The sequence below is a fragment of the Pollachius pollachius genome, assembly GCF_949987615.1.
Source record: "Pollachius pollachius genome assembly, chromosome: 4".
In the NCBI taxonomy this organism is placed as follows: Eukaryota; Metazoa; Chordata; class Actinopteri; order Gadiformes; family Gadidae; genus Pollachius; species Pollachius pollachius.
In genome coordinates, this window is record NC_136937.1 from 6105749 (window position 1) to 6133041 (window position 27293).

A 27293-nucleotide genomic window follows, 5' to 3' on the forward strand; every position below is an offset into this window, starting at 1 on the left:
TCAAGCCCCGCCCCTTAATTATATAACAACCACCTGGCCAATCAGAGCGCAGATGAAGACTAACGCACCGAGCCAATCAGTACTGGAATGTACCGTGGAAGCAGGTCAGAAACACGTTCTGTCGGTAGCCGCCTAGGAAGTGGCGCTGGTGGCCCGCTGCAACAGCTGGAGCATTATGGGATAGATGGGCGCAAACTCCTTCCCCTGTCGGGTCCTCACCGACTGGACGTAGGCCTCCAGCGCCCCCCTGAGGAGTGGAGTAGAAGACAGACCATCACACCACTCAGAGTGGCTTGTACTAGAGGGCTCCCTCTAGAGGTTAAAGGTACGCCACTGCAGGCATTACCTGCTGACAGAACAGCTCAGTGAACTGAGGGTGTTAACATTTACAATTTAGGGCATCTAGCAGACCTATCATCCAATGCGTCTTACAAAAAGTATATTAGTGAAACAATCTATCTCTGTCGGTACAATAAGCATAGAACCAAGTGCCAAGCACTAACAATCGCTAGATTAACCCATTCCCGTATAAAACACATAGCTAGGATAAGATACTACATAACCAAGTGCTATAACTAAATATGACATACAATAAGTGCGTACATTAACACGCACCTGTTTACAGGGGAGGCTGCAGTCTCCCCTGTAAAACACGCTCCGTTCACTGAGCTGCATCAAATAACACAACCTGAGACTTCATAAAGGGTTTGGCTGTGGTTCAGACCAACAGAAGGAGCTAAACATGTTGACCACCAGAGGGCGCTGTGAGCCCGTACGGCGGCCAGCTGTAAGTTCTGTCTGTAGACAAAAACACATGCCTCTCAGGTGAGACGTACCTGATGAGGGTGAGACGTACCTGATGAGGGTGAGACGGTCTCTCTCTGAGGGATGGTCGTCCAGCCATTGGGAGTACCGGGCGATGGACCACTCAGCCCGCTGAGGAGACAAACACACACCCCAGGTTTAACACACACATCCAAACACACACCAGGTTTAACACACACACACACATCTAAACACCTGCCCAGGTTTAACCGACTCTCTCTCACACACACACACCATCTAGAGGAGGGGTGGCTGGGGAGAGACGCCACTACATGAATATTCTGCTACATCCAATCCCACCGATGCCTGACTGAACCTCATTTCACATGACAATAGAATCCATCACATGACAATAGAATCCATCTCATGACAATAGAATCCGTCACACGCCCTCGTGGCCCTAAAAGAAGAGGTTAATCGGTAGTAAAGGAACTAAAGGCCCTTCTCTTTAGATCTGAATAGTTTACATAAGAGCGTTTTGTACCGACCTGCTGGTGTCTCCTGACTCGCTCACACACCACCGGGATGCTGCGTTGTCACGGTAACCACACACACACCCGTGAGCGCTGAAATGGTTCTGGTATATAAAGGCTTGGGGTTTGTGTAAGTAGGTGTACATGCTAGTGCGTTTGTATGTGCGTGTGCGTGTATATATATATATATATGTGTGTGTGCTCGTGTGTGTGTACATGTGTCTGTGCGTGCATGTTGTGTGTTCGTGTGCGTGTGCTCTTGTGTGTGCGTGCATGTTGTGTGTTCGTGTGCGTGTGTGCGGTCATGTGTGTGCGTGCGTGTGCTCTTGTGTGTGTGCGTGCATGTTGTGTGTTCGTGTGCGTGCGTGCGGTCATGTGTGCGTGCGTGCGGTCATGCGTGTGTACCTGGTGGGGGGACCTGAGTTCCGCGGGGGCTCTGGAGAACAGGAAGCTGAGCAGGGTGCTGTAGGGGATGAGCTCCCCCACCACCGCGCTGCTGGAGATCAGCTCAGAGGTCTGGAACAGCAGGGGTCTGCAGGGACACACACACACACGTTTAACACATCTGCATGGACACACACAAACACGCCATGCACACACAGATATACACACACACACACACACACACGTTTAACACAGCTCCATATACACACACAAGTTCCCCCCCCCCCCCCCAGGGAGGCTGTTCCCACCCACCTGAAGGAGCGCAGCATGCGGTAGGGCCTCCCCAGGTCAGAGACCCTCCGGCACAGGGGGGCTACCGTCAGCTCCATCTGGGGACACACGGGCAGACACACACACACAGGTGGAGGAGAGGTCAGCGTCCAGGCTCCGTCAGGTGGAGGAGATTGAGGTAGAGGAGTGGAGGTGGAGGAGGAGAAGGGAGGTGGAGGAGCAGAAGTGGAGGTGGTGGAGGTGGAGGAGGAGCAGAGGAGGAGGGGAGAGGTGGAGGTAGTAGAGGTTGAGGAGGTGGAGGTGGTGGTGGTGGAGGTGGAGGTCCTCACCTGGGCGAAGTCAGCAGCCAGCCTCATCTTGCCGCCCTCGCCCAGCGGGCGCAGCAGGGAGGCGTGGCGCAGGAAGAGCAGCAGGGTGCGCTGGGCGACGGCCTCCGTGCGGCCGTAGATGAAGTCCAGGCACTGGAAGTGCTGGAAGTAGTCGGCCACGGACCGCGACACGAAGCCCTGCAGCTCCCGCATGTACAGGGAGCAGGGCACCTCGGGGCGATGGCCGCTGGACAGGGGGCTGGAGGCACGCGGACACACACACAGGCACATATACACACATATACACACACACACAGATACACACATACACACACACTCACACAGATACACACACACTCACACAGATACACACACACATACATATACACAGGCACACATATAAACACACATAGACAGACTCACACAGATACACACATGGACAGGCACACACACATAGACACATACATATACACAGGCACACACACATAGACACACATACACACACATAGACACATCTACCCACACACAGATACACACATGCGCAGACATACAAACATATCCACAAACACACATATACACACGCACGCGCACTCACACACACAGACACATGCATACATACACACACATACATACATATACACACACACATACAGACACACAGACATGCCCAGACACACATTGACAAAATTAGAAACTGAAGGGTCAGAACAGATTGTAGAAGTTGAACTGAATCTGACACGATAAATGGTAGCATGAGGCTCTGGTTTGTGGTGTGTGTGTGTATGTGTGCTAGCCAGTGTGTGTGTGTGTGTGTGTGTGCTAGCATGTGTGTGCGTGTGTGCTAGCCAGTGTGTGTGTGTGTGGCCCCGACCCAGAGAAGTCCTCCTGGTGCATGGTGATGATGATGGCCTCCAGGGAGTCGCTGACCGACTGGAGGAGGGGCTCCACCGCCGCCGCCATCAGGACCTGCACCCCCTGACACACACACACACACACACACACACACACACACAGTAGGTTAGAAACACGTGACGTTACCACGGACAACACAGGAGATGTCCTGCATGTCGCTTTGTTACCAAGACGACCATCATCCTGCCATCGACTGAACTCACACAACATGCAGGAAATAACGTCCATGTTAAAACCTTGATGGATGAACCTGATTGGCTCAGCGAGCACTGATGCCAGCACAGGTGCGGTCAGATCTCAGGGTTTAATAACTTAAAAGTTAAACTTCAAGTTAGGTGTCATAACCTGGTGAACGATCATTAGTCCCCTGCACACAGCTCTTCATAACGAAAACGAAACCAAAACCACACGCGCTCTGATTGGCTAGTCAACAAGAAGAAGTCATGTGACCGTGCCGGGGCCTATGGGACATCCTTGTTGCCACGGTAACTCTCCGGGTCAGATGTAAATATCTATTGGAGGATCTCAGCATTGTGAGAGGACGGATTGAAGCACGAACTGAGCTGCGTGTGTGTGGGTGTGTGTGTGTGTGTGTCCCAGTCTATGTGTGTGTACATCTAAATGCACAGAGCCGTGCCATGAGTCTGATGCTCTAATCATCCAATCTGCTGCAAGATCAATGGACACGCTGTGTGTGTGTGTCTGTGTCCCAGTCAATGTGTGTGTGTGTCTGTGTGGATATGTGTGTGTGTGTGTCCAGGTCTTTGTGTGTGTTTGTGTGTCTGTGTGGATATGTGTGTGTGTGTCCGGGTCCAGGCATGTGTGTGTGTTCTGCTGATTGCCATTATCAGCAGCTCTGGAGGTGGAGGTGAGGCTGCTCATCGCTCGGTTACCATAGAGACCGCCATCACGCCACACTGAGATGCGGGCGTGTGGTGACAGCTCTGTCCTTTCCTCCTCTTCCTCTTCCTCAGTTTGTCTCTACTGAGCTGAGTGCTACAACTCGTGTTCAAACACCGCCTCATACTACACCCATCTCCTTTGGGACCAAGACTGCTTCACTAAATGACTGAGTGACAGAGTGACTTAGTGACAGGATGACATAGTGACAGAAAGAGAGAGTGACAGAGTGACAGACAGACAGAATGACAGAGTGAGAAAGTGAAAGAGTGAGAGAGTGACAAAGTGACAGAACTACAGTGTGAAAAAGAGAAAGAGAGACAGAGTGACAGACGAGAGGGATAGAACAACAGAAAGGCAGAGTGACAGAGTTAGAGAGTGAGAGAGTAAGAGAGTAAGATAATGATAGAACAACAGAGAGACAGAGAGACAGAGCAATAGCGCTACAATACCCGTCCTGAGTCTGACTCTAAGGATTAACCATTTAAGGACATAAAGGGCTGAAGGTAACGACCAGAACATCAGTAAGATAGCTCCGGGTCAACCCAGCCGTTGGCATGGTAACCAGTAAGGAAGAGCCGGTTGTAGCGATTCAGCCGTCTAATAGCAATCGTGTGTGTGTGTGTGTTACCTCCAGAGATGATCTCAATGCTTGCTCAGCAGCTGTAGGATTTGAAGTCAACCCTGAAATGACCTAGAGGACAAATACCAGGGGTCAAAGGTCAAATACTTGTTATAACTTTTCAATCCATCAGAGCCTTTAATGAAACAGTCCACTGTTCCCCTAGTGCACCTTGTGCACTATATATTACATCATATATAGCACACTATTAGCACCCTATATAGTGCACTATTAGCACCCTATATCATGCACTCTTCTGGTCCCCTGTGTGTGAGTGTGTCATAAAGTTAGGTTGTTTGGTGATTCACAGTCATCATCACATATTTACTTTCTTTTTTCTGCACACACACACACACACACACACACACACACAAACACACACACAGACTCTCTATCTCAGTCTGGTGCAGTGTTTACTTTGGCCAATGAGCTGGTAGCAGTGTTTGTAAAGGCAATGAAGTGTGTGTGTGGAAGAGAGGGGCTGGGGGAGGGAGAGGAAGAGAGGAAGTGAGAGATAGAGAGAAAAGGAGTGGGGGGTGGGAGAGATAGAGAGAGTAAGAGTGTAAGAGGGAGAGAGCAGAGGGCAGAGGGAGAGAGGAGAGGAAGCGAGCGGGGGCAGTGGAGGGAGAGAGAGGGGAGAGTGTTTTTGATATTGCTGTTTGATATTGATGTGACGGCGTCCTACTGTCAACTTGTCACGCTACAGTTCACTCTCCTCCTAGAAGGTTCTGCTGTAGCCAGTGGCCACAGATCAGAGCTGACAGAACCACTGAACCAGTGGAACCGGTCCTCTGTGGTCACGTGATCAAGAACACAGAGGATGCATAACAGAGTCTCCGGTGTCTACAGCCTAAGTCGAGATCACAATGGGCTTCCTGAACCTAGCTGCCATCTTGGCTCTAACCGCGGGCTGGGAGAATGAACCGCACACGGGTTCCTTTGGAGAGTGTTTAGAACCAAGATGGCCGCTAGGTTGACAAGGCCACAATGGGTCTCGTAAACCTAGCGGCAGGGCTCCTCGATTATGGAAAAAATCATAATCACGATTATTTTGGTCAATATTGAAATCACGATTATTCAAATGATTATTTTTGAGTTTGAAAACATGATGTATTTATTCAGCATGTCTCTTCCAAAAACACTTTGTAACTGAGAACTTTGAAATTTCGCCTTAAAAAATTATACAGAATGGTCAAAAATAAAATGTTCAAATCTAAAATAAAGCACGGATATGTATCCAGCTGTTCTGCACTTTCTATAAAACATTTATATAAAAAATGTTTAAAAAAATGAAAAATCGATTATATTATTTTTGTGATCATTTGATGCTAAAATCGAAATTGAAATTCGATGAATCGCCCAGCCCTACCTAGCGGCCATCTTGGCTCTAACAGCTGGCTGGGTGATGGAACCGCGCGCAGGTTCCTTCTGCGAGGGTTTAGAACCAAGATGGCCGCCGGGGGGGAGTGAGGCCCAGCGTTCAGAACCAAGATGGCCGCCGGGGTGGAGCGAGGTCCAGCGTTCAGAACCAAGATGGCCACCGGGGGGGAGCGAGGCCCAGGGTTCAGAACCAAGATGGCCACCGGGGGGGAACGAGGCCCAGCGTTCAGAACCAAGATGGCCACCGGGGGGGAGTGAGGCCCAGGGTTCAGAACCAAGATGGCCACCGGGGGGGAGCGAGGCCCAGCGTTCACAACCAAGATGCCCACCGGGGGGGAACGAGGCCCAGGGTTCAGAACCAAGATGGCCACCAGGGGGGAAACGAGGCCCAGCGTTCAGAACCAAGATGGCCACCGGGGGGGAGCGAGGCCCAGCGTTCACAACCAAGATGGCCACCGGGGGGGAGCGAGGCCCAGCGTTCACAACCAAGATGGCGGCGGCGGGGCCCCGGCGTTCAGAACAAAGATGGCGGCGGCAGGCCAGCGGGGCCCCCGGCGTTCAGGACCAAGATGGCCGCCGGGGGCCAGCGGGGCCCCGGCGTTCAGGACCCCTGAGTGACAGGTTCTCATTAGAGCCCGCGGCGCCGGGCTGGGACCCGATTACCGCGCGCTGAGGGAGACGAGACGGGGCTTTCATCATGTTTTAATGGAGCTGAAAGGGGACAGCCGGACGGACGGACCCCCCGGGGACACTCAGAGCCCAGGGCCCCCAGCAGAAGGACACACACACACACACACACACACACACACACACACACATTGCCCTTTCTTCTTTCTTTCTTCTTCTGTGTTGTATATGTGTGTGTGTGAGTTTGTATGTGTGCGCGTGTGTGTGTGTGTGTGTGTGTGTGTAAGTTAGTGAGTGAGTGTGTTGTGTGTCTATATGTTTGTGAATGAGTGAGTGAGGCAGTGGCTGAGTGTGTTTGTGTGTGTATGAGTGTGTGTGTTTGAGTGAGCGAATGAGTGAGCATTACCTTGGTGACGGCCCCATGCAGTCTGAACAGGGAGTTCACCACAGCGACGTTCTTACGCTGACCGTCGGTCAACGGACCAATCACCTGGCTGGCTTCTCCCTGTGTGCACAACTACACAAACACACACACACACACACACACAAAGACACGCAAAGAAGGTTGTCAAACAGATGGAAGCCACACACAGAGACATTTGACAGATGAAAGGAGGGCCGACAGACAGGTAGTGAGACAGACAGACAGGTTGAGAGACAGATAGGTAGTAGCGAGACAGACAGAAAGGCAAGAAGTAAGGCAGAAAGACGGACAGGGAGTGAGACAGACAGACATCCACAGAAACAGACGGACAGACAGACAGGTAGAGAGTCAGACAGACAGGTAGTGAGACAGACAGAAAGACAAGTAGTAAGGCAGACAGATGTACAGGGAGCGAGACAGACAGACTTACAGAGAGACAGACAGACAGACAGACAGACAGACAGACAGCCAGACAGGTAGAAAGACATAGGATGCCAGCCTATCCGCTTCCATCACTGTGAGCCTGGACGGGGAGTGGTGAGGTGGTGAGGTGGTGAAGTGGTGAAGTGGTGAGGTGGTGAAGTGGTGAAGTGGTGAGGTGGTGAAGTGGTGAGGTGGTGAAGTGGTGAGGTGGTGAGGTGGTGAGGTGGTGAAGTGGTGAACTGCTCACCAGCTGCTCAGACTTGACGCAGAACAGCTGCACGGTCTTGGCGGCGTTCTTTGCGACGGCAACGGCCAGGTCCGGGTCGCCCGCGGCAACGTTCAGCTCACTGCGGGCAGACAGGAAGTGGATCAGTGGGCGGGTCGGCTGACAGGACGCTGTTATTAGCAGAACAACCGCAGGCCACCATAGGCTCTTAGCATAACCGCGAGCACTCAGCTGCATAAACAGCAGCACACGTTTATCTTCATCTGAGTAGATAGAATGCATTACTGACAGCGTCAACATGGCAACCAACCGACCGACCTATGCCCTGTCAATTGCAATAAAGAGCGGTTATTAACGACCAATAGGACTTGACCTCCGCTCTGCCCTCACCACTTCACCAAGCGCCCACAAAGCCTCCATAGGAGGTGTTCATCCTCCTATGGATGTCTTCGCTCTCCTGATGACGCCCACGAAGACGAGCAGCGAGACCAGGGGACTTACTGAGCGTTTAGTCGCCTGGTAAAGCCTCCGCGTTGGCTTGGACGATTCCATGAGAGCTAGCAGCAGAGGCCTCAAAAGACTCAAGACTGACTTGTTCACCTATTGAGTTCACCTAATCTCTGCATAGCCTCCCAACTTACACCCAACTTACCTCCCCCACACCCCTCTTACGAACTTATTGAACGTTGTGCGTCCTGGCACTTTAAAACAGTACTTAGAACTGTAGCATCTTATCCTAGCTATCTTTGTTGTATACGGGGAATGGGTTAACCTAGCGATGGTAAGTGCATGTCACTTACTGTACCGACAGAGATATATCGTTGTTTCTCTTTCTTCTGACAAATGTACTTATTGTGAGGTGCTTTGGATATAAGCGTCTGTTAAACACCCTGAGTGTAGATGTAAATGAGGCAGAGCTGCCGGAGCAAAGCAGCATCACGCCATCAGGCCAACAGAACACTGTGTCCTGAGCTCCCCTTACAGACGGGCTGGACCGGGTTACAGTCCGCCTCTTTTGGACACAGCTGACCTCTACCGCCTCCGGCAGAACCAGATTTATCAGGAATAGGATGGAAATCATGGCTGTTTCGATTGGAGCCAGCGGTGACGTTTAAACGGTTCTCCACAGGCTCCTGCTCTATGAAGTGATCCAGAACACCTACCTCGCTACACAATGCCAAAAGGGTAGGATGAGTTCAGGGAAGGTTGCTAGTATGATCCCCAGTTCCTCCTGCCTAAGTGTCCCTGAGCAAGGCACCTAATGTGTGTGTAAACATGTGTGGGTGAACGTTGGAACGTGTGTGTGAATGTTAGAAAGTGCATGTGAATTGGGTTACTCCACACTTCAAACCCTTGTTGTGAGTCTACTTGCTGATGTGTGTGTGAATGTGTCTGTGAACGTGTGTGTCTGCCGTGTGTGTACCGTCTGATGTGTGTGTGAACATGTGTGTGAGTGGGAGCATGACATGTGTCTACCTGGTAATGTGTGTGTGAGCCTGTGCGTGAATGTGTGTGTGACATGTGTGTGAACGTGTGTGTGAGTGGGAGCATGACATGTGTCTACCTGGTAATGTGTGTGTGAGTGTGTGTGTGTGACGTGTGTACCTGCTGATGGTCCTGATGATGCTGTCCAGCTCGTCGGGGGAGGGCGGGGCTTGCCCCCCCGCGGGGAACACCAGGTTGATGGGGTCGAAGAGGCGGGACAGAGACTTGGACAGGTAGGCCGCCTCGTAGGGCAACAAGGAGTCCTTCAGGGCCTTCTCTGGACTAAACACACACACATTAACATGCACACACACGTATTAATACACACACACTTAATATTCACATGAATACACACATTAATATTCACATTAACACACACAAACACACATAACACACACAAACGCACATATAACAATACACACACGCAGCAACAAACACACATTAACACACACACACACATATAACACTCACACACACACACACGCATAGACATTAATATCAACACACAGGCACACACACAAACACACATCAACACACACACCAACAATGCTAATGAGGACATCTTCGGCATTCTGATGAATATTCATGACATGCCTAGAAGCGTCCCTGCAGGTATGACAGCTCCTCACTCCCCTACCGGCTCATCAGGCCAGAGCGCTCCATGCAATCACAGTGGAGGAGATATAGTGGCACCGGGGCGGGGGGCTGGGGTGTGTTCCCCTATAGACAGTTCTCATGAACTACGCTCTGTTCTGTTAGGTCTGGTTCAGTTATAAACCACTGGCGACAACACCGGAGCTTGACAAACAGATATCGGAATATTACAGAATCGCTGTATTTACAGAATCACGATATTTACAGAATTGCAATATTTCAAGAGTAACGATATATAAAGAATCGCAATGTTTACAGAATCACGATATTTACAGAATCACGATATTTACAGAATCACGATATTTACAGAATCACAATATTTACAGAATTGCAATATTTCAAGAGTAACGATACATAAAGAATCGCAATGTTTACAGAATCACGATATTTACAGAATCACGATATTTACAGATTCCCGGCGTGCATCGACTTAAAAATGGGTGGTACGATCCGAAATGGGCGGCACGGTTACGGGGGAGGTGACGGCATGTTGCCGTGGCGACTGACTTATAGTCCTGCTTGGCCTGTGTGAAGAGGTCCTGGCGCTCCGCCTCGCTGACGGACACGTCCAGGCTGGCGTCCAGCGCCCCGCCGGCCCCCAGCGCCCCCTGCAGGCTGGCGCTGTACTGCTGCAGCCGGCGCCACAGCTCGTTGTAGAGGCGCAGCAGCTTGGGGTACTCCCCCTCCATCGCCTGCTTCAGGAAGGACGAGGCTGGGAGAGAGAGAGAGAGAGAGAGAGAGAGAGAGAGAGAGAGAGAGAGAGAGAGAGAGAACAAACACACATACAAGATAAGTTACAAACACTAGAATCAGTTATTAAAGATTATCAGAACCCACTAGACTCTCCAATCACATTAAAAGAACTACAGGACAAAATAAGTTCTCTTAAACTAAAAATGGCATGTGGTGCTGATGGTATTCTAAACAAAATGATTAAATATACAGATCTCAAATTCCATTTGGCAATTCTAAAACTGCTGAACACTGTTCTTAGCTCCAGGATCTTCCCCAATATTTGGAACCAAGGACTGATTAGCTCAATCCACATAAGTGGAGATAAATTTGACCCTAATATATACAGAGGGGTCTCTGTCAACAGCAACCTCGGTAAAATTCTATGTATGATTATAAATAGCAGACTCCTTAACTTCCTGACTGACAATAATGCCATAAGAAAAAAAACAGATCGGCTTCTTACCAAATTATCGTACAACAGACCATATATTCACATTAAGCACCCTCATTGACCACCAAATAAAACAAAAGCAAACTATTCTCCTGCTTTGTAGACTTTAAAAAAGCCTTTGACTCAATTTGGCATGATGGTCTGTTGTTTAAATTAATAGAAAGTGGTGTTGTAGGAAAAACTTACGACATCATAAAGTCCATGTACACAAACAACAAATGTGCAGTTAAGATAGGAAAGAAACACACAGACTTCTTCCAACAAAGCCGGGGTGTGAGACAGGGATGTAGCTTGAGTCCCACCCTGTTCAACATATACATTAACCAACTAGCAAGGACATAAGAACAGTCTGCAGCCCCCGGCATAACACTGATAGACACCGAAATCAAATGTCTGCTGTTTGCAGATGACCTGGTGCTGCTGTCCCCAATCAAAGAAGGCCTACAGCAGCACCTAGATCTTCTGCACAGCTTCTCTCAAACCTGGGCCCTAACAGTGAACCTTAGTAAAAACCAAAATAATGATATTTGAAAAAAGACCCAGCCTCAACAAATACACATTCCACCTAGACACTGTTACTCTAGAGCAAACAAAAAACTATACCTACTTGGCATAAACACGAACGCCACAGGAAATTTCAACAAAGCAGTTAATGACCTGAGAGACAAGGCAAGTAGGGCATTTTATTCCATGAAAAGAAATATCAAACTAGACATCCCAATTAAGATCTGGCTAAAAATATTTGACGCAGTGATAGAGCCCATTGCGCTCTACCGCTGTGAAGTCTGGGGTCCTCTCACCAACCAAGATTTTATAAAATGGGACAAACATCAAATTGAAACTCTTCATGCAGAATTCTGCAAATCAATAATAAAAGTCCAAAGAAAGACACCAAATAATGCCTGCAGAGCTGAATTAGGACGATCGTTATTAAAATTCAGAAGAGAGCCCTACAATTTTATAACCCCCTTAAGGAAAGCGACAGCAACACACTCCACAACAAGGCTCTTACCCACAGAGAATTACAACCAGAAAAGTGTCCCCTTAGCCAGCCTGTCCTGTGAATCTGTCCATCACACAACAACCAACACATGAGGCAAAACCAAATTATAAGAAAACAAAAAGGAAAAGTATTTGGCACATTGGCACATTGGCACACAAATTGGGGACCTCAGTGGTGGAACGAGCTCCCTACCGATGTCAGGATCGCAGAGTCGCTCACCAGCTTCCGCAAAAGACTCAAAACTCACCTGTTCAGAGTTCACCTCGACTCTGCATAGAAACCAATGCACAGCCACCATTGAATGTTGTGCGTCCTGGCACTTGTACATTGCACTTATTCAAGGTACTTAATTGTGTAGCATCTACAGTAGCTGCTATCATTGCTTTACACGGGGAATGGGTTAGCCTAGCGATTGTAATACTTGCACTTGGTTCTATGAACATCTTTACTGTACCGACAGCGATATGTTTCACTTCTTATGACAAATGTACTTATTGTAACAAATGCACTTATTGTAAGTCGCTTTGGATAAAAGCGTCTGCTAAATGCCCTAAATGTAAATGGAAAGAGTCCACCAAAAACCAGAGTAAATTGGCATGCTATTTGTCCCTTAACAGAGACTACACCGTGGCAGAATACCTGACCACCGTGACCGACCCAAAACCGAGGAAATCCTTGACCAGATACAGTCTCAGCGAACACAGCCTGGCCATCGAGAAGGGACGCCACCGACAGACTTGGCTCCCAAGAGAAGACCGACTGTGCTCCCACTGCACACACAACCAACTAGAGACAGAACTGCACTTCCTGACTTCCTGCCAGTCATACGAAGACATCAGGAATACACACTTCCCACAGATTACAAAGGCATGCAAGGACTTCAAAGACACTCCAGATGCTCACAAACTGCCATACCTGTTGGGAGAAATACAACAATGTGCGAACGCAGCAGCAAGATTCGTCACCTGTTGTGTTGAGAGAAGGACCTCAAACTGTCATGGTCCACCCCTGGTTTTCCCATTCACCTGCCTGCCACCCTGATCTCCCCTAATTAACCCATCCACCTTCCCCTGTGCCCCCCCTATACCAGTCCTCTCCTTTCACTCAGTTCTTGCCAGATTGTCTCGTTTCATTCAGAGCTTTCCCGCAACTCCTGATTGACTTCGTCTACTCCACTCTGCCTGTTAACGAACCCTCGCCTGTCTGACCTCCTGCCTGCCGTCCAGCCCCTGTCGGTCTGTCTGCTCCTCTGTCCCCGTCTCCTGATCCACCTGCCTGACTTCCTGTTATCGACCCTTCGCCTGCCTGACCTCCCGCCCGACGTCAAGTCCCTGACGGTCTGTCTGCTCTCCAGTCCCCGACTCCCGATCTGCTCTTCTGCCCTCCCGTTGCCGACTCCTCACCTGCTGACCCACCGACGATTCCCTGCCCACCTGTCGGTGACTTTACTGTCTGCTGTCTGCCTCCCCGATCCTGAACCAGAATAAATCCTTGAAACTGTCCTAACAACTGTCGTCTGTCTGTGCACTTGGGTTCTGCCTAACCCCCCCGTTACACAAACTCCCCATAGACTCATCCCCCTGGACTCACTCTGCAAACAATAATTGCACTAATCCTCCATAATGTAAATACTGTGTATTTAGAGTGTATCTTTAACTTATCTGTTTATACGAGATACTGTCATTTTTGTAATTTTTATAATTTTACTTTTTAAAGTACTTTAATAGTATAACATTTGATATGTATAGATATTTTGTATTTAACGGTTCATGCTTATTATTATATATACCTTTTTTACTTTTTATTTTATAATGCTGTTTATTTTATTGTTCACCTGCTTTGGCAATGCAAATGTATATTTCTCATGCCAATAAAGCTTTTTTTGAATTTAATTGAATTGAGAGAGAGAGAGACACACACACAGTTAGAGAGAGACAGACACAGTGAGAGAGAGAGAGGGAGAGAGAGAGACACACAGTTAGAAAGAGTGAGAGACAGAGAGTGGGATATAGGGAAAAAAACAGAGTTAAGAAAGAAAAGGACATGATGGAAACAGGGAACAAAGCCTTTGGAGGAAGCAAAAACGGTTCTGGGTTCACCGGATCGGTAGGTTTTATGTGACAACGACGACGTGAGCGGTGCAGCTGTGTGTGGTTCATCTGTAATGGATCACCTGATCACCTTTAAAAAATCGATCATGTGAACACCCTTGATCTTTAGGAATAGCACCTATTAGAGTGTGAGTGGTTGTGTGTGTGTTTCCTCTCATTGTGTGTGTGCGTGGTGAGTTTGTGTGTGTCCTCTCATATGTGTGCGTGCGTGTTTAGTGTATTTGTCCTTTCATGTGTGTGTGCGTGGGGAGTATGTTGGTCCTCTGATGTGTGTGTGTGCGTGATGAGTGTGTTCTTCCTTTCATGTGTGTGCGCGTGGTGTTTGTGTGCGTGTGTGTGTCTTCTCATCTGTGTTTGTCCCACACACACGTGTATGTTTGTGTGAGAGGAGGTGTGAGCAGAGGAGATGGAGGGGGGAGAGAGAGAATAAGGAGAGGGAGGAGGTGGAGGAGGGATAGAGAGAGGGAATAAGAAGAGGAAGGAGGAGGTGGAGGAGGGATAAAGAGAGAGAGAATCAGTAGAGAGAGGAGGCAGAGATGGAAAAGATTGCTCTACAAATCGGCTTCGAAATCATCGGACGAAATACCTTCAGCAGAAGTTTACTGTCACCCAGGCTCACTGATTACCCCATTAGAGAGAGAGAGAGAGAGAGAGAGAGAGAGAGCCTCCGAGAACTACTCAGTACGATCAGAATGGACACAAGGATGAATCCATTTCTCACACTTTCCCTTTTTGGTAAAATCATCGGACGAAATACCTTCAGCAGAAGTTTACTGTCACCCAGACTCACTGATTACCCCATTAGAGAGAGAGAGAGAGAGAGAGAGAGAGAGAGACACACAAGTGAGAGAGAGAGACAGAGAAATAGAGACAGAGGGAGACAGGGAGAGACAGAGACAGCGAGAGAGAAAGAGAAGTAAGGAGAGAGAGAGAGAGAAGGAGAAAGTGTTACATTTGGAACGGATCAAATCAGAGAGACTCCGAGAACTACTCAGAGGACGATCAGAATGGACAGAAGGATGAATCCATTTCTCACACTTTCCCTTTTTGGTCTACTCCCACTCTCCCTCTACAGCTCCCACTCTATCGCTCTCTCCAACACACAAACAAACTCACAAACACAAACTCACACGCATACAACCTCTCACACACACACACACACACACACAGACACACACAACCTCAGACACAGATTCTTGTGCAAAGTGTGAGCAGGAAGCCAAGATTGACTCTCTTGTTCTCACTTCAAGATTCCTTCTGCTTCCAGGCTCCCTGTGGTGAGCCTCCCCCACACGGACTGGGAGGTGGAGGAGGTGGGGAAGGTGATGGTGGAGGAGATGGAGGAGGTGGGGTTGGAGGTGGGGGAGGTGGAGGCGGAGGATGTTGTGGAAGTGAAAGGGGTGGAGGTAGAGGTAGAGGTGGTGGTGGAGGATTTTGTGGAGGTGAAGGGGGTGGAGGTAGAGGTCGAGGTGGTGGTGGAGGTTGGGGAGATGATGGTGGTGGAGGTAGAGGTGGTGGAGGTGGAGGACAGAGATGGCTAACTCTCTGGGCCCAGCCGCCCTCGTCAGCACTGCGCTGTGTTACCCAGGCCTGCCCACCAGTTCTTCATCTGTTGATACCGTGTTATTTTCCATGCAAATCTACTCAAACTCAAACTTTTCTGCATTTCCATCATCTCTCAAACCCAAACCATGAAAAACAAACGTTATTTGCATCAAAACGCTCCATAACAACCACCCAGTCAACAGACGTGCCCAAAGCCATTCAGTACGGTCGGTTTGAACAGGCAGCTGCACCACAAGTCCCTTCTCTCCATGATGTCATTACTGGAAGCCTTATTGATCCGTCTCATGTTTGACAGAGTTCTGGTGATACCGGCTAATTAAAGCCCACCAGATGAAGCCATCACCCTGTCCATCACCCAAGGCTTTAATGAACCCTCCGACAACGTGACGCGGACCCTGTGATGCGGCATGAGACCCCCATGGAGCTCCTGGTCTGGGGAGGAGGTCCTGCTCTTTGAGGCTTACTGATCAACCTGAAGGTCTACCATCGACCTGCCGTCAGCCCAGCTCCTCAGCCAACACGAGGTGACACAGGAGGGGACAGAGAGGAGAGGAGGTGAGGAGAGGAGAGGAGGAGGTGACAGAGAGGAGAGGAGATGAGGAGAGGGGAGAAGAGGAGGTGACAGAGAGGAGAGAAGAGGAGGTGACAGAGAGGAGAGGAGGAGGTGACAGAGAGGAGAGGAGGTGAGGAGAGGAGGAGGTGACAGAGAGGGGAGGAGAGGAGGTGAGGAGAGGAGGAGGTGACAGAGAGGGGAGAAGAGGAGGTGACAGAGAGGAGAGAAGAGGAGGTGACAGAGAGGAGAGAAGAGGTGAGGAGAGGAGGAGGTGACAGAGAGGGGAGAAGAGGAGGTGACAGAGAGGAGGAGGTGAGGAGAGGAGGAGGTGACAGAGAGGGGAGGAGGTGGGGAGGGGAGAGGATGAGGTGACAGAGAGGGGAGGAGCGGAAGTGACAGAGAGGAGAGGAGGAGACAGGGAAGGAGATGAGGCGTTACCTGAGGTGGCTTGGTGGAACTCTACAGACAGCGTGTTGGTGACATCATTCCAGAAGGTGTAGAGAATGTCAGGCTGGCCGTCCTAGGAGGAAACCACAAACAGCAGACAGGCTAGGGTTGATTACACCAGACCTCCGGATCACCAGATGGCAGTGTCTATTTACATTCAGCACGGAGGTTATACTGTACGTTTCGTGTGTTCAGTCGAAGAATGTTAAGGCAGTGAACAAATATGTTAATATGTTGATAGTAAATAATAACAAAAGATTTCCAGCTCCATCGGTCTCAGAGCCAACGGTAAATTTACGCAGCAGACAGTGGTTTGAAAATTGAAGTATCGGATTTGAAATCCGAAATGTCTTTCTTATCGGCGAGAACGATTCGAAATCATGCCACAACGGAGAGGACCAATCGAAGCTCAGGTCTGTCGTTACAGGGCAGAGCGGACCAATCACAGCCCAGGTCTGTCATTACAGAGCAGAGAGGACCAATCACAGCTCAGGTCTGTAGTTACAGGGCAGAGAGGACCAATCACAGCTCAGGTCTGTAGTTACAGGGCAGAGAGGACCAATCACAGCTCAGGTCGGTAGCAACAGGGCAGAGAGGACCAATCACAGCTCAGGTGTGTAGTTAAACTGTCGGAGAGTCGAGTGCAGTAGGGTTGAGACCCGCGGTGGATAAACACCACGAATAATAAATGAATGTTCAGACCTGCGGCCAGACAGACGGACCCCCAGACAGGCAGACAAAGACACAGTCGGGCAAACAGACAGTAAGCAGGGCGCAAACAGAAAGACAGGCGAGTGCCACACGCACACAGGCTGAGATAAGGCCAGACAGCTCAGTGCTATATTTACATCCCAGATGTGGCCAAGTGTGTCTGCCTCTGCTCTGTTCATCTCTCACCCTGGCCTTGTTTGCTCTCTCCTCTCTCTGCCTCACTCTAAGGTCTCTGTCTCTCTCTCATTACCACCGTCTCAGTCTCAACGCTCGCTCATTAACAGCCGAGGTGAGGACACCGCCATCCGACCTCAGAGCTGCCGCGTTCTTCTTTAGATGGACACACTAACAGCAGGTCGACGAACAACAAGGGTCTGAAGTGTAAAGTCACACAATTCATGCGCATGTTCACACAACACGTTCATACAGACGTTCACACATACCCCCTTTCCACCAACACAAACCCTGGGCTGGGCTGGTGCTTGTGCTGGTTGAGTGTTGGTTCTACACGCCAACTCCCAAAGAACCAGCCTGATTTTTCACAGACTTTAGGGCTAGAGTAGAGCCACTTCAAGTTAAAGGGTTAAAATGACGCTAACTCAGTACAAGACTTTACTGGTTCTTGTTTCTGGACTAAAATTAAAATGAACGCGCCAGGACGTTAAAATTAACGCGTTAAAATTAACGCGTTAAAATTCCGCTAACCCAGCAATAGACGTCACTGGTTCTTGCTTGTGGACCAGCGTGGAGTTGGTGCTGAGGATTATTTATGTGGAAAAGCCAGGAACCGATTTGAGGTTTGCACTGCCTCCGAACCAGCACTGGAACCGCATTGGTGGAAAAGGGGTAACAATGGAATGGACAAAAGGGGCTGATTCCCCTGGCAGCCACCTTGGTTCAAAGTTGGTTCCATCCTGGTTCTTAATGCTAGGTGGGTGATGTGACAGTGTCTACATCCAAGATGGTTGCCAGGTGAATAAGGTCTGTAGACCATGTGTGTTGGTGCATTATTGATCAATAATAACAAGGGGCATCTTGGTCCAGAACCCAGACAGGGATGTACTGGTTTCCACGGTGATCACCGGGACTCAAACAACCAATATCTGCTAGGGATGCAAGTGGTTAGGAGCATTGTTGCCATGGTTACATTCCCCTCTCTCATTCTCTCTCTCTCACCTTGATGATGTCATCGATGAAGCACACGTGAGTGACAGGGTCTCTCTTCTTGGCCAGAACCTTCTGGAGATGCTGGATCTGTTGGGGGTCAAAGGTCAACCACATTTGGACCTTAGTTAGATGGACAAGATATTTCAGTGACCCAAACAGACAAATACAGAACTATAATCTGCAGATATAACTATATACTCCCACCTAAACACCACTTGTATTTGGCTATACATTTCATTTCTGTGCAATGGGGTCTCAAGCCTTCGTACCTACAGTGTGAAAACACTGCAACTTGCATAATATTTATTTATTTATAGCTACCTTGACATGTATTGACTTATTTGGTCCTACACTTAAAAATAGTACTTAGCATTGTGTAGCGTCTTATCCTAGCTATCTTTGACGTATACAGGGAATGGGTTAACCTAGCGATTGTTAGTGCTTGGCACTTGGTTCTAAGAACATCCTGACTGTACCGACAGCTATATATTGTTGTTTCTCCTTCTGACATTTTGAAAGTTGATAGTCACTTTGGATAAAAGCGTCTGCTGAACGAACTAAATGTAAATGTAATGTAAGCGTCCCACGGACCCTCTGCAGTGACCCAGCCCCTGGGCGGCGGGCCCTGTGTCAGACAGCCCGCTGACGGCCTGTCTCTCGCTCCGTCGGTGCCCAGAGGGAGGGACCAGGGCCCCAGGAATAGATGAACACGTGACCCCCGGCGGAGCGATCGTCTGCAGGGAGCCTGAGTGACAGCCCAAGATAAACCAGGGAACCATCCAGGATGTGTTTGATCTATATCGGTTCCTTGTTTGATCTATAATGATAGTTATATAAATAGGATAGGTGTTGGGTGTATTTTAGCTCTATGGTCCCGCGGGTGGAGTCATCTAGTCATCTAATAGTTCTGCTCATCAACTTTTTCACTATTATTATAATAATATTAATAATAGATAAATTAATAATAGCTCTTTGTTATGATGACATTTTTGGTAGACCCGGCCGCCATTTTGGTTCTTCTTAATCTTCTGGATCACATGATGGACCCCTGTCTCACCTGCTTACACGCGGCGCAGATCTGGTCCATCAGCTTCTCCAGGTTGGTCCAGAGAGCCGCGCGGAACGCCGCCGTGTTGCCCGGCGTCGGGAGCACCGCCCTGCCGGGGGCCCCTGAGCAAGGCACCACACAGACGCTCGAGAAGATGCTTCTGAGGACTGTGTCTCACGTGGCGAGGGTGTTAAAGGGGACCTATTATACCACCCGGTGTGAGTGCGATTAACTGCTACAAGCCGTTTTCAAAACCTGCCTCTTCTGATATCACAAGTGGGAGTGTCCACCTAGATGTGTGACAGATAGATGAGCAGCGTTTTGCTACAGTCCACTGGGGGGGCTGGTAGACTGATCTATCCAGCACACATCTAGATGGACTTGTGATGTCAGAAGAGACAGATTTTCAAAACGGCACACCTGGAGGTAAAATATATCACCTTTTAGAACCTGCAACGGCTGTGGGTGTCCGTTCAGGACGTCACTTGTGCGTTTGGTCTGTGAACCTTTATTGGGGTGGCATGTGGATCAGGACTAGGTAGAATGCAGGCCTCGACATTAACGGTTGCCCGCTTGCCCGGGGCAACTAAAAGTAATATTTGGGCAAGTTGAGATTGATTTCTGGTTGCCCGAACGGGCAAGTGGATTTTGGGTGGATGTTAATATAAAGGCTATTTATTAAGTGTTTTTAGAAACTGCAAAACAACCTTTTATTCCGCAAAATCACACAAAATATAAGTATTTGCAATTGATCAGCGCGCTGTCTTCTCTTCTCTCGGACAGCGAGTTAACAGACACGCATCGCTTCCGCGCGAATATAGCCCCGCCTTCTGTCACTCACTCGCAGTGCGGTCTCTGGCATTGATTCGACGGTGTTAGCTAAAGGTTAGCCAACACAGCTAGCATCTCAAGTGCAGCGCCTCCGCGAAAGGTTTAGGTAGAAGGAAAATGGAGTAGTGATGGAGGAGTGCGGTTTGGAAGTACTTTGGACTGAGGTAAATTGCCAAGGAAAGTCATATGCAAGAACACGGTTTTGAGTTTCATAACTGTGCGCATGCACAGCAATAGCGATCTTTTTCCCGAAATTGGACCCTCACAAACTATATATTATATGAAAGCTGAGCCTCCACTTATTTCAACAGTCCAAACCATATCATTCTGTGACTAAAACTCGCAAATAACAACTTAAGAAGAAACGTCCCCTTTTCTTTTAACAACCAAAAATGAAGTTTTACCTTTGTGATTTTTGTCCACAAAGTTGATTCTGATCGCATAAAACCACCATAAACAGATAATCCAGTGTCTGGGCCAAATTTTGCAACTAAACATGGTGTTTACAATCAATGACTGAAGGTACGGCCACACTGAACGTGTTACTCGCGTTGGATAACGCGTGTAAAGCCTCATTTCCACCGGTAACCGCTGCTGATCGCTGCCACTCTAATCAATGAAACCATTTCCACCGGGCGCGCTGCGGAACGTCTCAGCAGCGTCCCAGGAGCGGCACGCCGCGCCGCAGCGCTATCATTGCGCAGCACTTCTATTTTTGACGCGAGCCGTTGCTGAACCGCGTCAATTTCAACAGAGCAGATCAAGCCGGGCAGGAAGTGAAAAAGTAAAAGCCATAGAGCATCCGGTCAATTTTCAAAATAAAACAATACTCAGCTCATGTAGCCTATCACAACACACAATAAAAAAAAAAAATCTTTTATTTAAAAATCATCCTTTCTATAAGGACAATGTCAGAAAGGACAAAGCCTGGCATTTAATTGCAGTATTTTTGGGAGTGGAAGGTGAGTACATTAGGTTTAGGATTATCGCGTGATCTCGCGTGAATACGGCTGGCTCGCAAGGCAGCGCTACGCTGCCGTTACGCGCCCGGTAAAAAATGGACGCAGGGCAGAGTTCGCAGCCGTTACGCGGCGCGTACGTCCCCGGTGGAAATCAGGCGTAACGCGCCTAACCTGCCGCTTGATCATTGTGTGTCACAAAAATGGTTCAACGCGCCTAACGCGCCTACGCAGCCACCATCGCTGCGCTGTATTTAGGAGTCCGAGGTAGGAAACCCAAACGCCGCCGTGTTTGGGTGCATGATAGACCTTAGATCGGGTTAGATTAAATAATCTCGGATATAAATAACAATAATCGGGTTAAATAACTTCACATGGTGTGTGGTGTGTTTTCAGCATTCGTAGTGTTGATCAGCAGAGAAATAGTCCGCCAAAGACGTTGAGGTTGCTTAGCAACCCAAGACGCTGCCCATGCAAGTGAATGGAGCGTTCCCTCTTCGTCATAACTATCAAACCAAACATCCTTCACATTCACCGAGCGAACATTATGAAAGTAAAATGCACATTTCTCGCTAAAAATGTTTACATAAACACTTTTAATGGCGTAACTATGTTACTATTTCCACCCAGAATAAAGAGTAAGATGTCCGCGGCGCGTTGGTGCGTTGGGCGCGTTAGTGCGTTTACGTGCGTCTGCCGCGTCTAACGCCCCTAACGCGCCGCTTTAACGCGTGTAACACGTCTACGCGCCTAAACCAATGGTTCCCTACGCAAAAATGCCGATTTTCGACGCCCCTAACGCGAGTAACGTTTGGTGTGGCCGTACCTTGAGAGAAGGTTTCTTAGGAAAAAGGTTTATTGCCTTCAATCAGAAAACATGTTCTTCAACGCAATCTAGTAGCAATATGTGTATTTGCAAGTGTTTGGCTTGGTGCATTCGATTATATTTGCCCTACACTTTAAATAGAGGTGTCAAGTGTCAAAATTGTAAGATATCTACCTTTATTTGTGTCTCATAGTAAGACAGTGCTCCCAACTGATAACGACCAACTGATAATTATTTTAGGTGGAAATGTTATCTTCCACTTATGCTGTGTTCCATGGCTTTATTCACTTTAACCAAGTTTTATCCCCATTGAATATTTTACTTGCACAACAATCTTTCTTTTGACACAAAGATGACATTATCACCCTTGCAGTTGTGGAGATATACTCTATTTACTTTGGGTACGTTCTTTCCTGAACAAAACTTTTCCCCTGATATCAAAAATGGTATAGAATATCGATATTTTTCCAGGTATAGTATCGAAGTTAGAAAATCCAGTATCGTGACTGACAACACTACTAGAAACGCGATTGTGATTATTCAGTTAGAGCTACAAGAAACGTGAAAGTTAATAAAGACATATCTTTGCTACTACCTCTGACATTTAGTTATGTAGATTTGCATAAAATCATGCAGGTCTACATATAACTGGGCGATAGCTTTAATAGGTTGCAACGGTGGACTGAAATCACTTCCTGGCACGATGTGACCATTCGATAAATAAGTAAACAAAGAGAAGTTTGTTATTTTTTAAACACAGCATGTGTGGAAGCTAACATTCAGCTTCAGTCTGAGCTAGGATGAGTTTTCTGAGCCCCCAAGAACCAGGCCAGGTGCCTGGCAAAAAGAGGCCCGTTCATGATTCTGATTATAATTTGAGCAAGTGAACATCACATTCGGGCAAGTTGAACATGACCTGTACTTGCCCGATGGGCAAGTGCTTTTGAAACCTAAGTGTCAACCCCTGGAATGGGTTGCCTAGTAACCAGAAGGTTGCTAGCGAATGATAAAAATGTTTGATTGAAATGTTCGCAAACGTTTGCCTTTGTTCGCTAATTTGAAAGCATCTGGCGGCCATGTTGGTGCGTCGGGAAAACATGCCAACGCAACCCCATCTGGTTAGAGCGCATTCCGACTGAGTCGTCACGGCTTCCAACACCCGGTTAGAACCCATTCCCCACTGCGTCGCCATGGTTTCCCCACCGGCAGACAACACAAGATGGCCGCCGTGTGGATCGAGTCTGTCCTGGTGGACCCCCTAGTGAACACAGCGCTACGGTACGAAGCTGTGCCTCAGTCACATCTGGGTCAGGCGCCCCCCCCCCCCGTCCACGGGCACCGCTGTGGTGGAGAACACTCTCTACCCTCCCTGAGGGCCGTGCCAACAGATCAGGGCCGGGGATGCTCCACATCCAGCTAATTTAGAGCGGCCAAACCAGGAACTAGGCCAACTAGCGATTTACCACTGTCTTCTAAATGAAAATGAGGTCATTATTTCGTATCGTGTGTGTGTGTATGTGTGTGTGAGTGTGTGTGTGAGAGTGAGAGAGAGAGAGAGAGAGAGAGAGAGAGAGTTTGTGAGAGTTTGTGAGAGAGAGATTCTGTGCGTGTGTGTGTGTGTATGTGTGTGTATATGTATGTGAGTGAGTGCGTGTACTGAATAAATAAATGGAGAATTACAACCTCTCTCTCAAGTACAATAAGACACACACACAAACACAGGGGCGTGACCCCCGCCGTGACCCCTGACCTCTGGTGCTGGTGGGCTGGGTGAGACCTCTGATGTCCAGGGCGGAGCTCACGTTGTCCCGGACGACGCCGTGGTAGGTGCTGACCACGCCCCCCACCGTCTCCCTCAGAGAGCCCAGGTTATAAAACACCTGGAGGGCCGTGCCCACCTGACTGGGGTTCTATAGAGAGAGAGAGAGAGAGAGAGAGAGAGAGAGAGAGACAGAGAGAGAGAGAGACACAAGTGAGAGAGAGAGACGGAGAGAAATAGAGACAGAGGGAGACAGGGAGAGACAGAGAGACAGCGAGAGAGAAAGAAGTAAGGAGAGAGAGAGAAGGAGAAAGTGTTACATTTGGAACGGATCAAATCAGGTTAATGAGTTTCAAAGCACACACAAACACACACACAGATGCGCACCCGCACACACGCCTGCCAGTATGGAGGTGAGAAAAAGCTAAAAATATGATTCACAGAGTTAATGAGGGCGGGGAATCTATGAAAGGAAACAAAATCTCTTTGTAAGAGGAGGACAATGTTCTGTTGTGGAGGGAGGGGTGGAGGAGTTGAGGGGATGAGGAGATAGAGGAGGAGAAACGAGAAGAGAGACGTAGACGAGAACCCGCTAACAGAAAGGCACTATGTTCCAAACCTGTAAGCCCTACCTGCTGGGACACGGAGACAGAGACACAGACACAGACACAGAGAGACGGATACAGAGATACAGACAGAGAGACACAGACACACATACACATATAAACAGGGACACAGACACAGAGAGACAGATACAGAGACACAGACAGAGACACAGACATAGAGAGACACAAAGACACAGACAGAGAAAGAGACACAGACAGAGACACAGGGACAGAGACAGACAGTAACAGAGACACGGAGACGGACACAGAGACACGGCGAGGATGTCCCAGGGAGACGCAGCGCTGGGTGGTCGCCGGATGGCGGGGCCACCAAGGCGGCCGCTGGGGGCCGGTGTCCTGGGTTAGCAGGGCGGAGCAGATGGAGAGTCTTTCTGCTGGCCCCAGAGCCGGCCCACAGCACCCACACTGTCCAGCCCCTTACATAACACAGCACGCACTGCCTCTGGGGGGGCCCCTGTGTCTCTGTGCATGTGTGTGCCTAGTATGGTGCGTGTGTGTGTGTGTAGAATGATGTGCATGTGAGAGTGTGTGTGTGTGGTATGGTTTGTGTAGTATGGTGTGTGTGTGTGTGTGTGTGTGTGTGTGTGTGTGTGTGTGTGTGCATTTATTGAATGCACACAATAGCAGTTCCATACGTTCACACGTTCAGCTTGACGGAGGAAGTTGAAGGCAGACCTCGAAATAGCCGCCAGAGAAACTGAGGAGGAGGGAGGATGGGAGGGCTTCACCTGCTGTCACTGTGTGAGCGTGTGTTGTGTGATGTTCACTGTGTGTTGTTCGTTGTGTAGTGTTCGCTATCTTTGTGTGCTGTGGGTTGTGTGTTGTTTGTTGTTAGCTGTGTGTTGTCTGTTGTGTGTTGTTCGCTATGTTTGTGTGTTGTTTGTTGTTGTGTTGTTCTCTATGCGTGTGTGTTGGGATGGCTCTAGATTATATTTTGTTTATTCCCCAGTGTTGGCAGAGCCGTCGCACTCGGAGCCAAACGAACAAGAAGCTCCAGCCATCTTGGAGCTATGAATAACAACCACCGGCTCCGTGGATCTCCAGCCTCAACACAACTTGTGAATGAAAGTCCCGGCCCTGAAAGCGCGTACCATCTAGGCTCAGTCCTGAACGCGGCAACCCGGGTTAGATTCTTGCCTTTGGTCATATACTGCATGCCCTCCCCTCTATCTCACTATATAATAAAGCATTAAAAAAAAAAAAAAGAACTGCGATATGTTTTAGGTGTGAGACTGAGTTGGACGGGCCGTTTTGTATCTAGCTCCAGTTCTATCCGGGCCTCAAGGGATTGGAGCATGCAGGAGGAACAGCGATGTAGCCCTGTTTTCCTCTAATGGCCTCTCCTCGGATCTCAATCGATACGCCTCAAATATAGACATCTCCATCCCGCGGCTCCCACTCAACCACAGGCACGAGGCCTACGTGAGATGGCTCGTCTTTAAGAGCCCAATCCACCTCATGACAGTGGGGAGACTTTATCTGAGGAGGAGGAGAGGAGAGGAGGGATGAGAGGAGCGGAGAGAGGAGGAGAGGAGGAGAGGAGAAGAGAAGAGGAGAGGGAGGAGAGGAGAGGAGGGGAGAGGAGAAGAGAGGAGAGGAGACAGAGAGAGAGGAGAGGGGAGAGGAGGAGAGAAGGAGAGGAGAAGAGAAGAGAAGAGAGAGGAGAGGAGAGGAGGGGAGAGGAGAAGAGAGGAGACAGAGAGAGGAGAGGCGAGAGAGGAGGGGAGAGGAGGGGAGAGGAGAAGAGAGGAGACAGAGAGAGAGGAGAGGAGAGAGAGGAGGGGAGAGGAGAGGGAGACGAGGAGACAGGGAGAAGAGGCAACGAGAAAAAAGGTTGGGAGAAAATGTGGAGTAGGAGTATAGTGGAGTTTCGTCTTTTCTCTCAGAAGAAACTCACACACACGTGGCGGGGTCACAGGGGAATGGGGGTGTTTCTAGGTCACATAACCGTTGGCAGCGGCCTGAATTTCTATCACCTCACACACTAACTTCAGTTACCTCACAAAAACACACACTACACACTCCAGTTACTCATGTGTGAAAAACAAATGTACACGTGTGTGGAGGAACCCATGTTCCTGTGTGCGTGCGTGTGTGTTTTCCTGTGTGTGTGTTGCTGTTTGTGTCCCCGTGTGTGTGTGTTTGTGTGTTCCTGTATGTATGTGTTCCTGTGTGTGTTCCTGTGTGTGTGTGTGTGTGTGTGTGTGTGATCCTGTTTGTGTGTGCATTCCTTTGTGTGTTTGTGTGTGTGTGTGTGTGTGTGTGTATGTGTGTTCCTGTGTATGTGTTCCAGTGTGTGTGTGTGTCTGTGTGTTTTCCTGTGTGTACCTGGATCTCCATCCCCTGCTCCAGCAGTCTCTTGGCCTGGTTCTCCACCTCCAGCCTGGACCTGCTGATGAGCAGCAGCTCATTCTCGATCACCTCGATCCCACTCAGGTCCACGCCCTGGGACAGGTAGTCTGCACATACACACACACACACAATTATTATTATTATCATCATCATGAACAGCTCTGATCAGGGAGAACAATCGGCAGGGACCTTGGGATCCAATATCACAACATCA

General features: G+C 48.9%; 1 protein-coding gene across 1 annotated transcript in view; it reads right to left on the reverse strand.

Moving 5' to 3' along the window:
* Positions 1-24: 24 nt before the first annotated feature.
* Positions 25-27293, reverse strand: part of cog5 (component of oligomeric golgi complex 5) — a 46751-nt gene continuing 19482 nt past the window's right edge. The window contains exons 7-22 of the mRNA XM_079735904.1: positions 27056-27186; positions 24093-24252; positions 19736-19848; positions 18688-18765; positions 16792-16873; positions 10442-10646; positions 9401-9562; positions 7817-7916; positions 7129-7239; positions 4725-4787; positions 3153-3256; positions 2303-2540; positions 1995-2071; positions 1704-1830; positions 857-936; positions 25-247 (exon numbers count right to left, since the gene is read on the reverse strand). Of these exons, the coding sequence (XP_079592030.1) occupies positions 133-247; positions 857-936; positions 1704-1830; positions 1995-2071; positions 2303-2540; positions 3153-3256; positions 4725-4787; positions 7129-7239; positions 7817-7916; positions 9401-9562; positions 10442-10646; positions 16792-16873; positions 18688-18765; positions 19736-19848; positions 24093-24252; positions 27056-27186 (1946 nt within the window). The 3' untranslated portion in view covers positions 25-132. The remainder of the gene's footprint in view (positions 248-856; positions 937-1703; positions 1831-1994; positions 2072-2302; positions 2541-3152; positions 3257-4724; positions 4788-7128; positions 7240-7816; positions 7917-9400; positions 9563-10441; positions 10647-16791; positions 16874-18687; positions 18766-19735; positions 19849-24092; positions 24253-27055; positions 27187-27293) is intronic.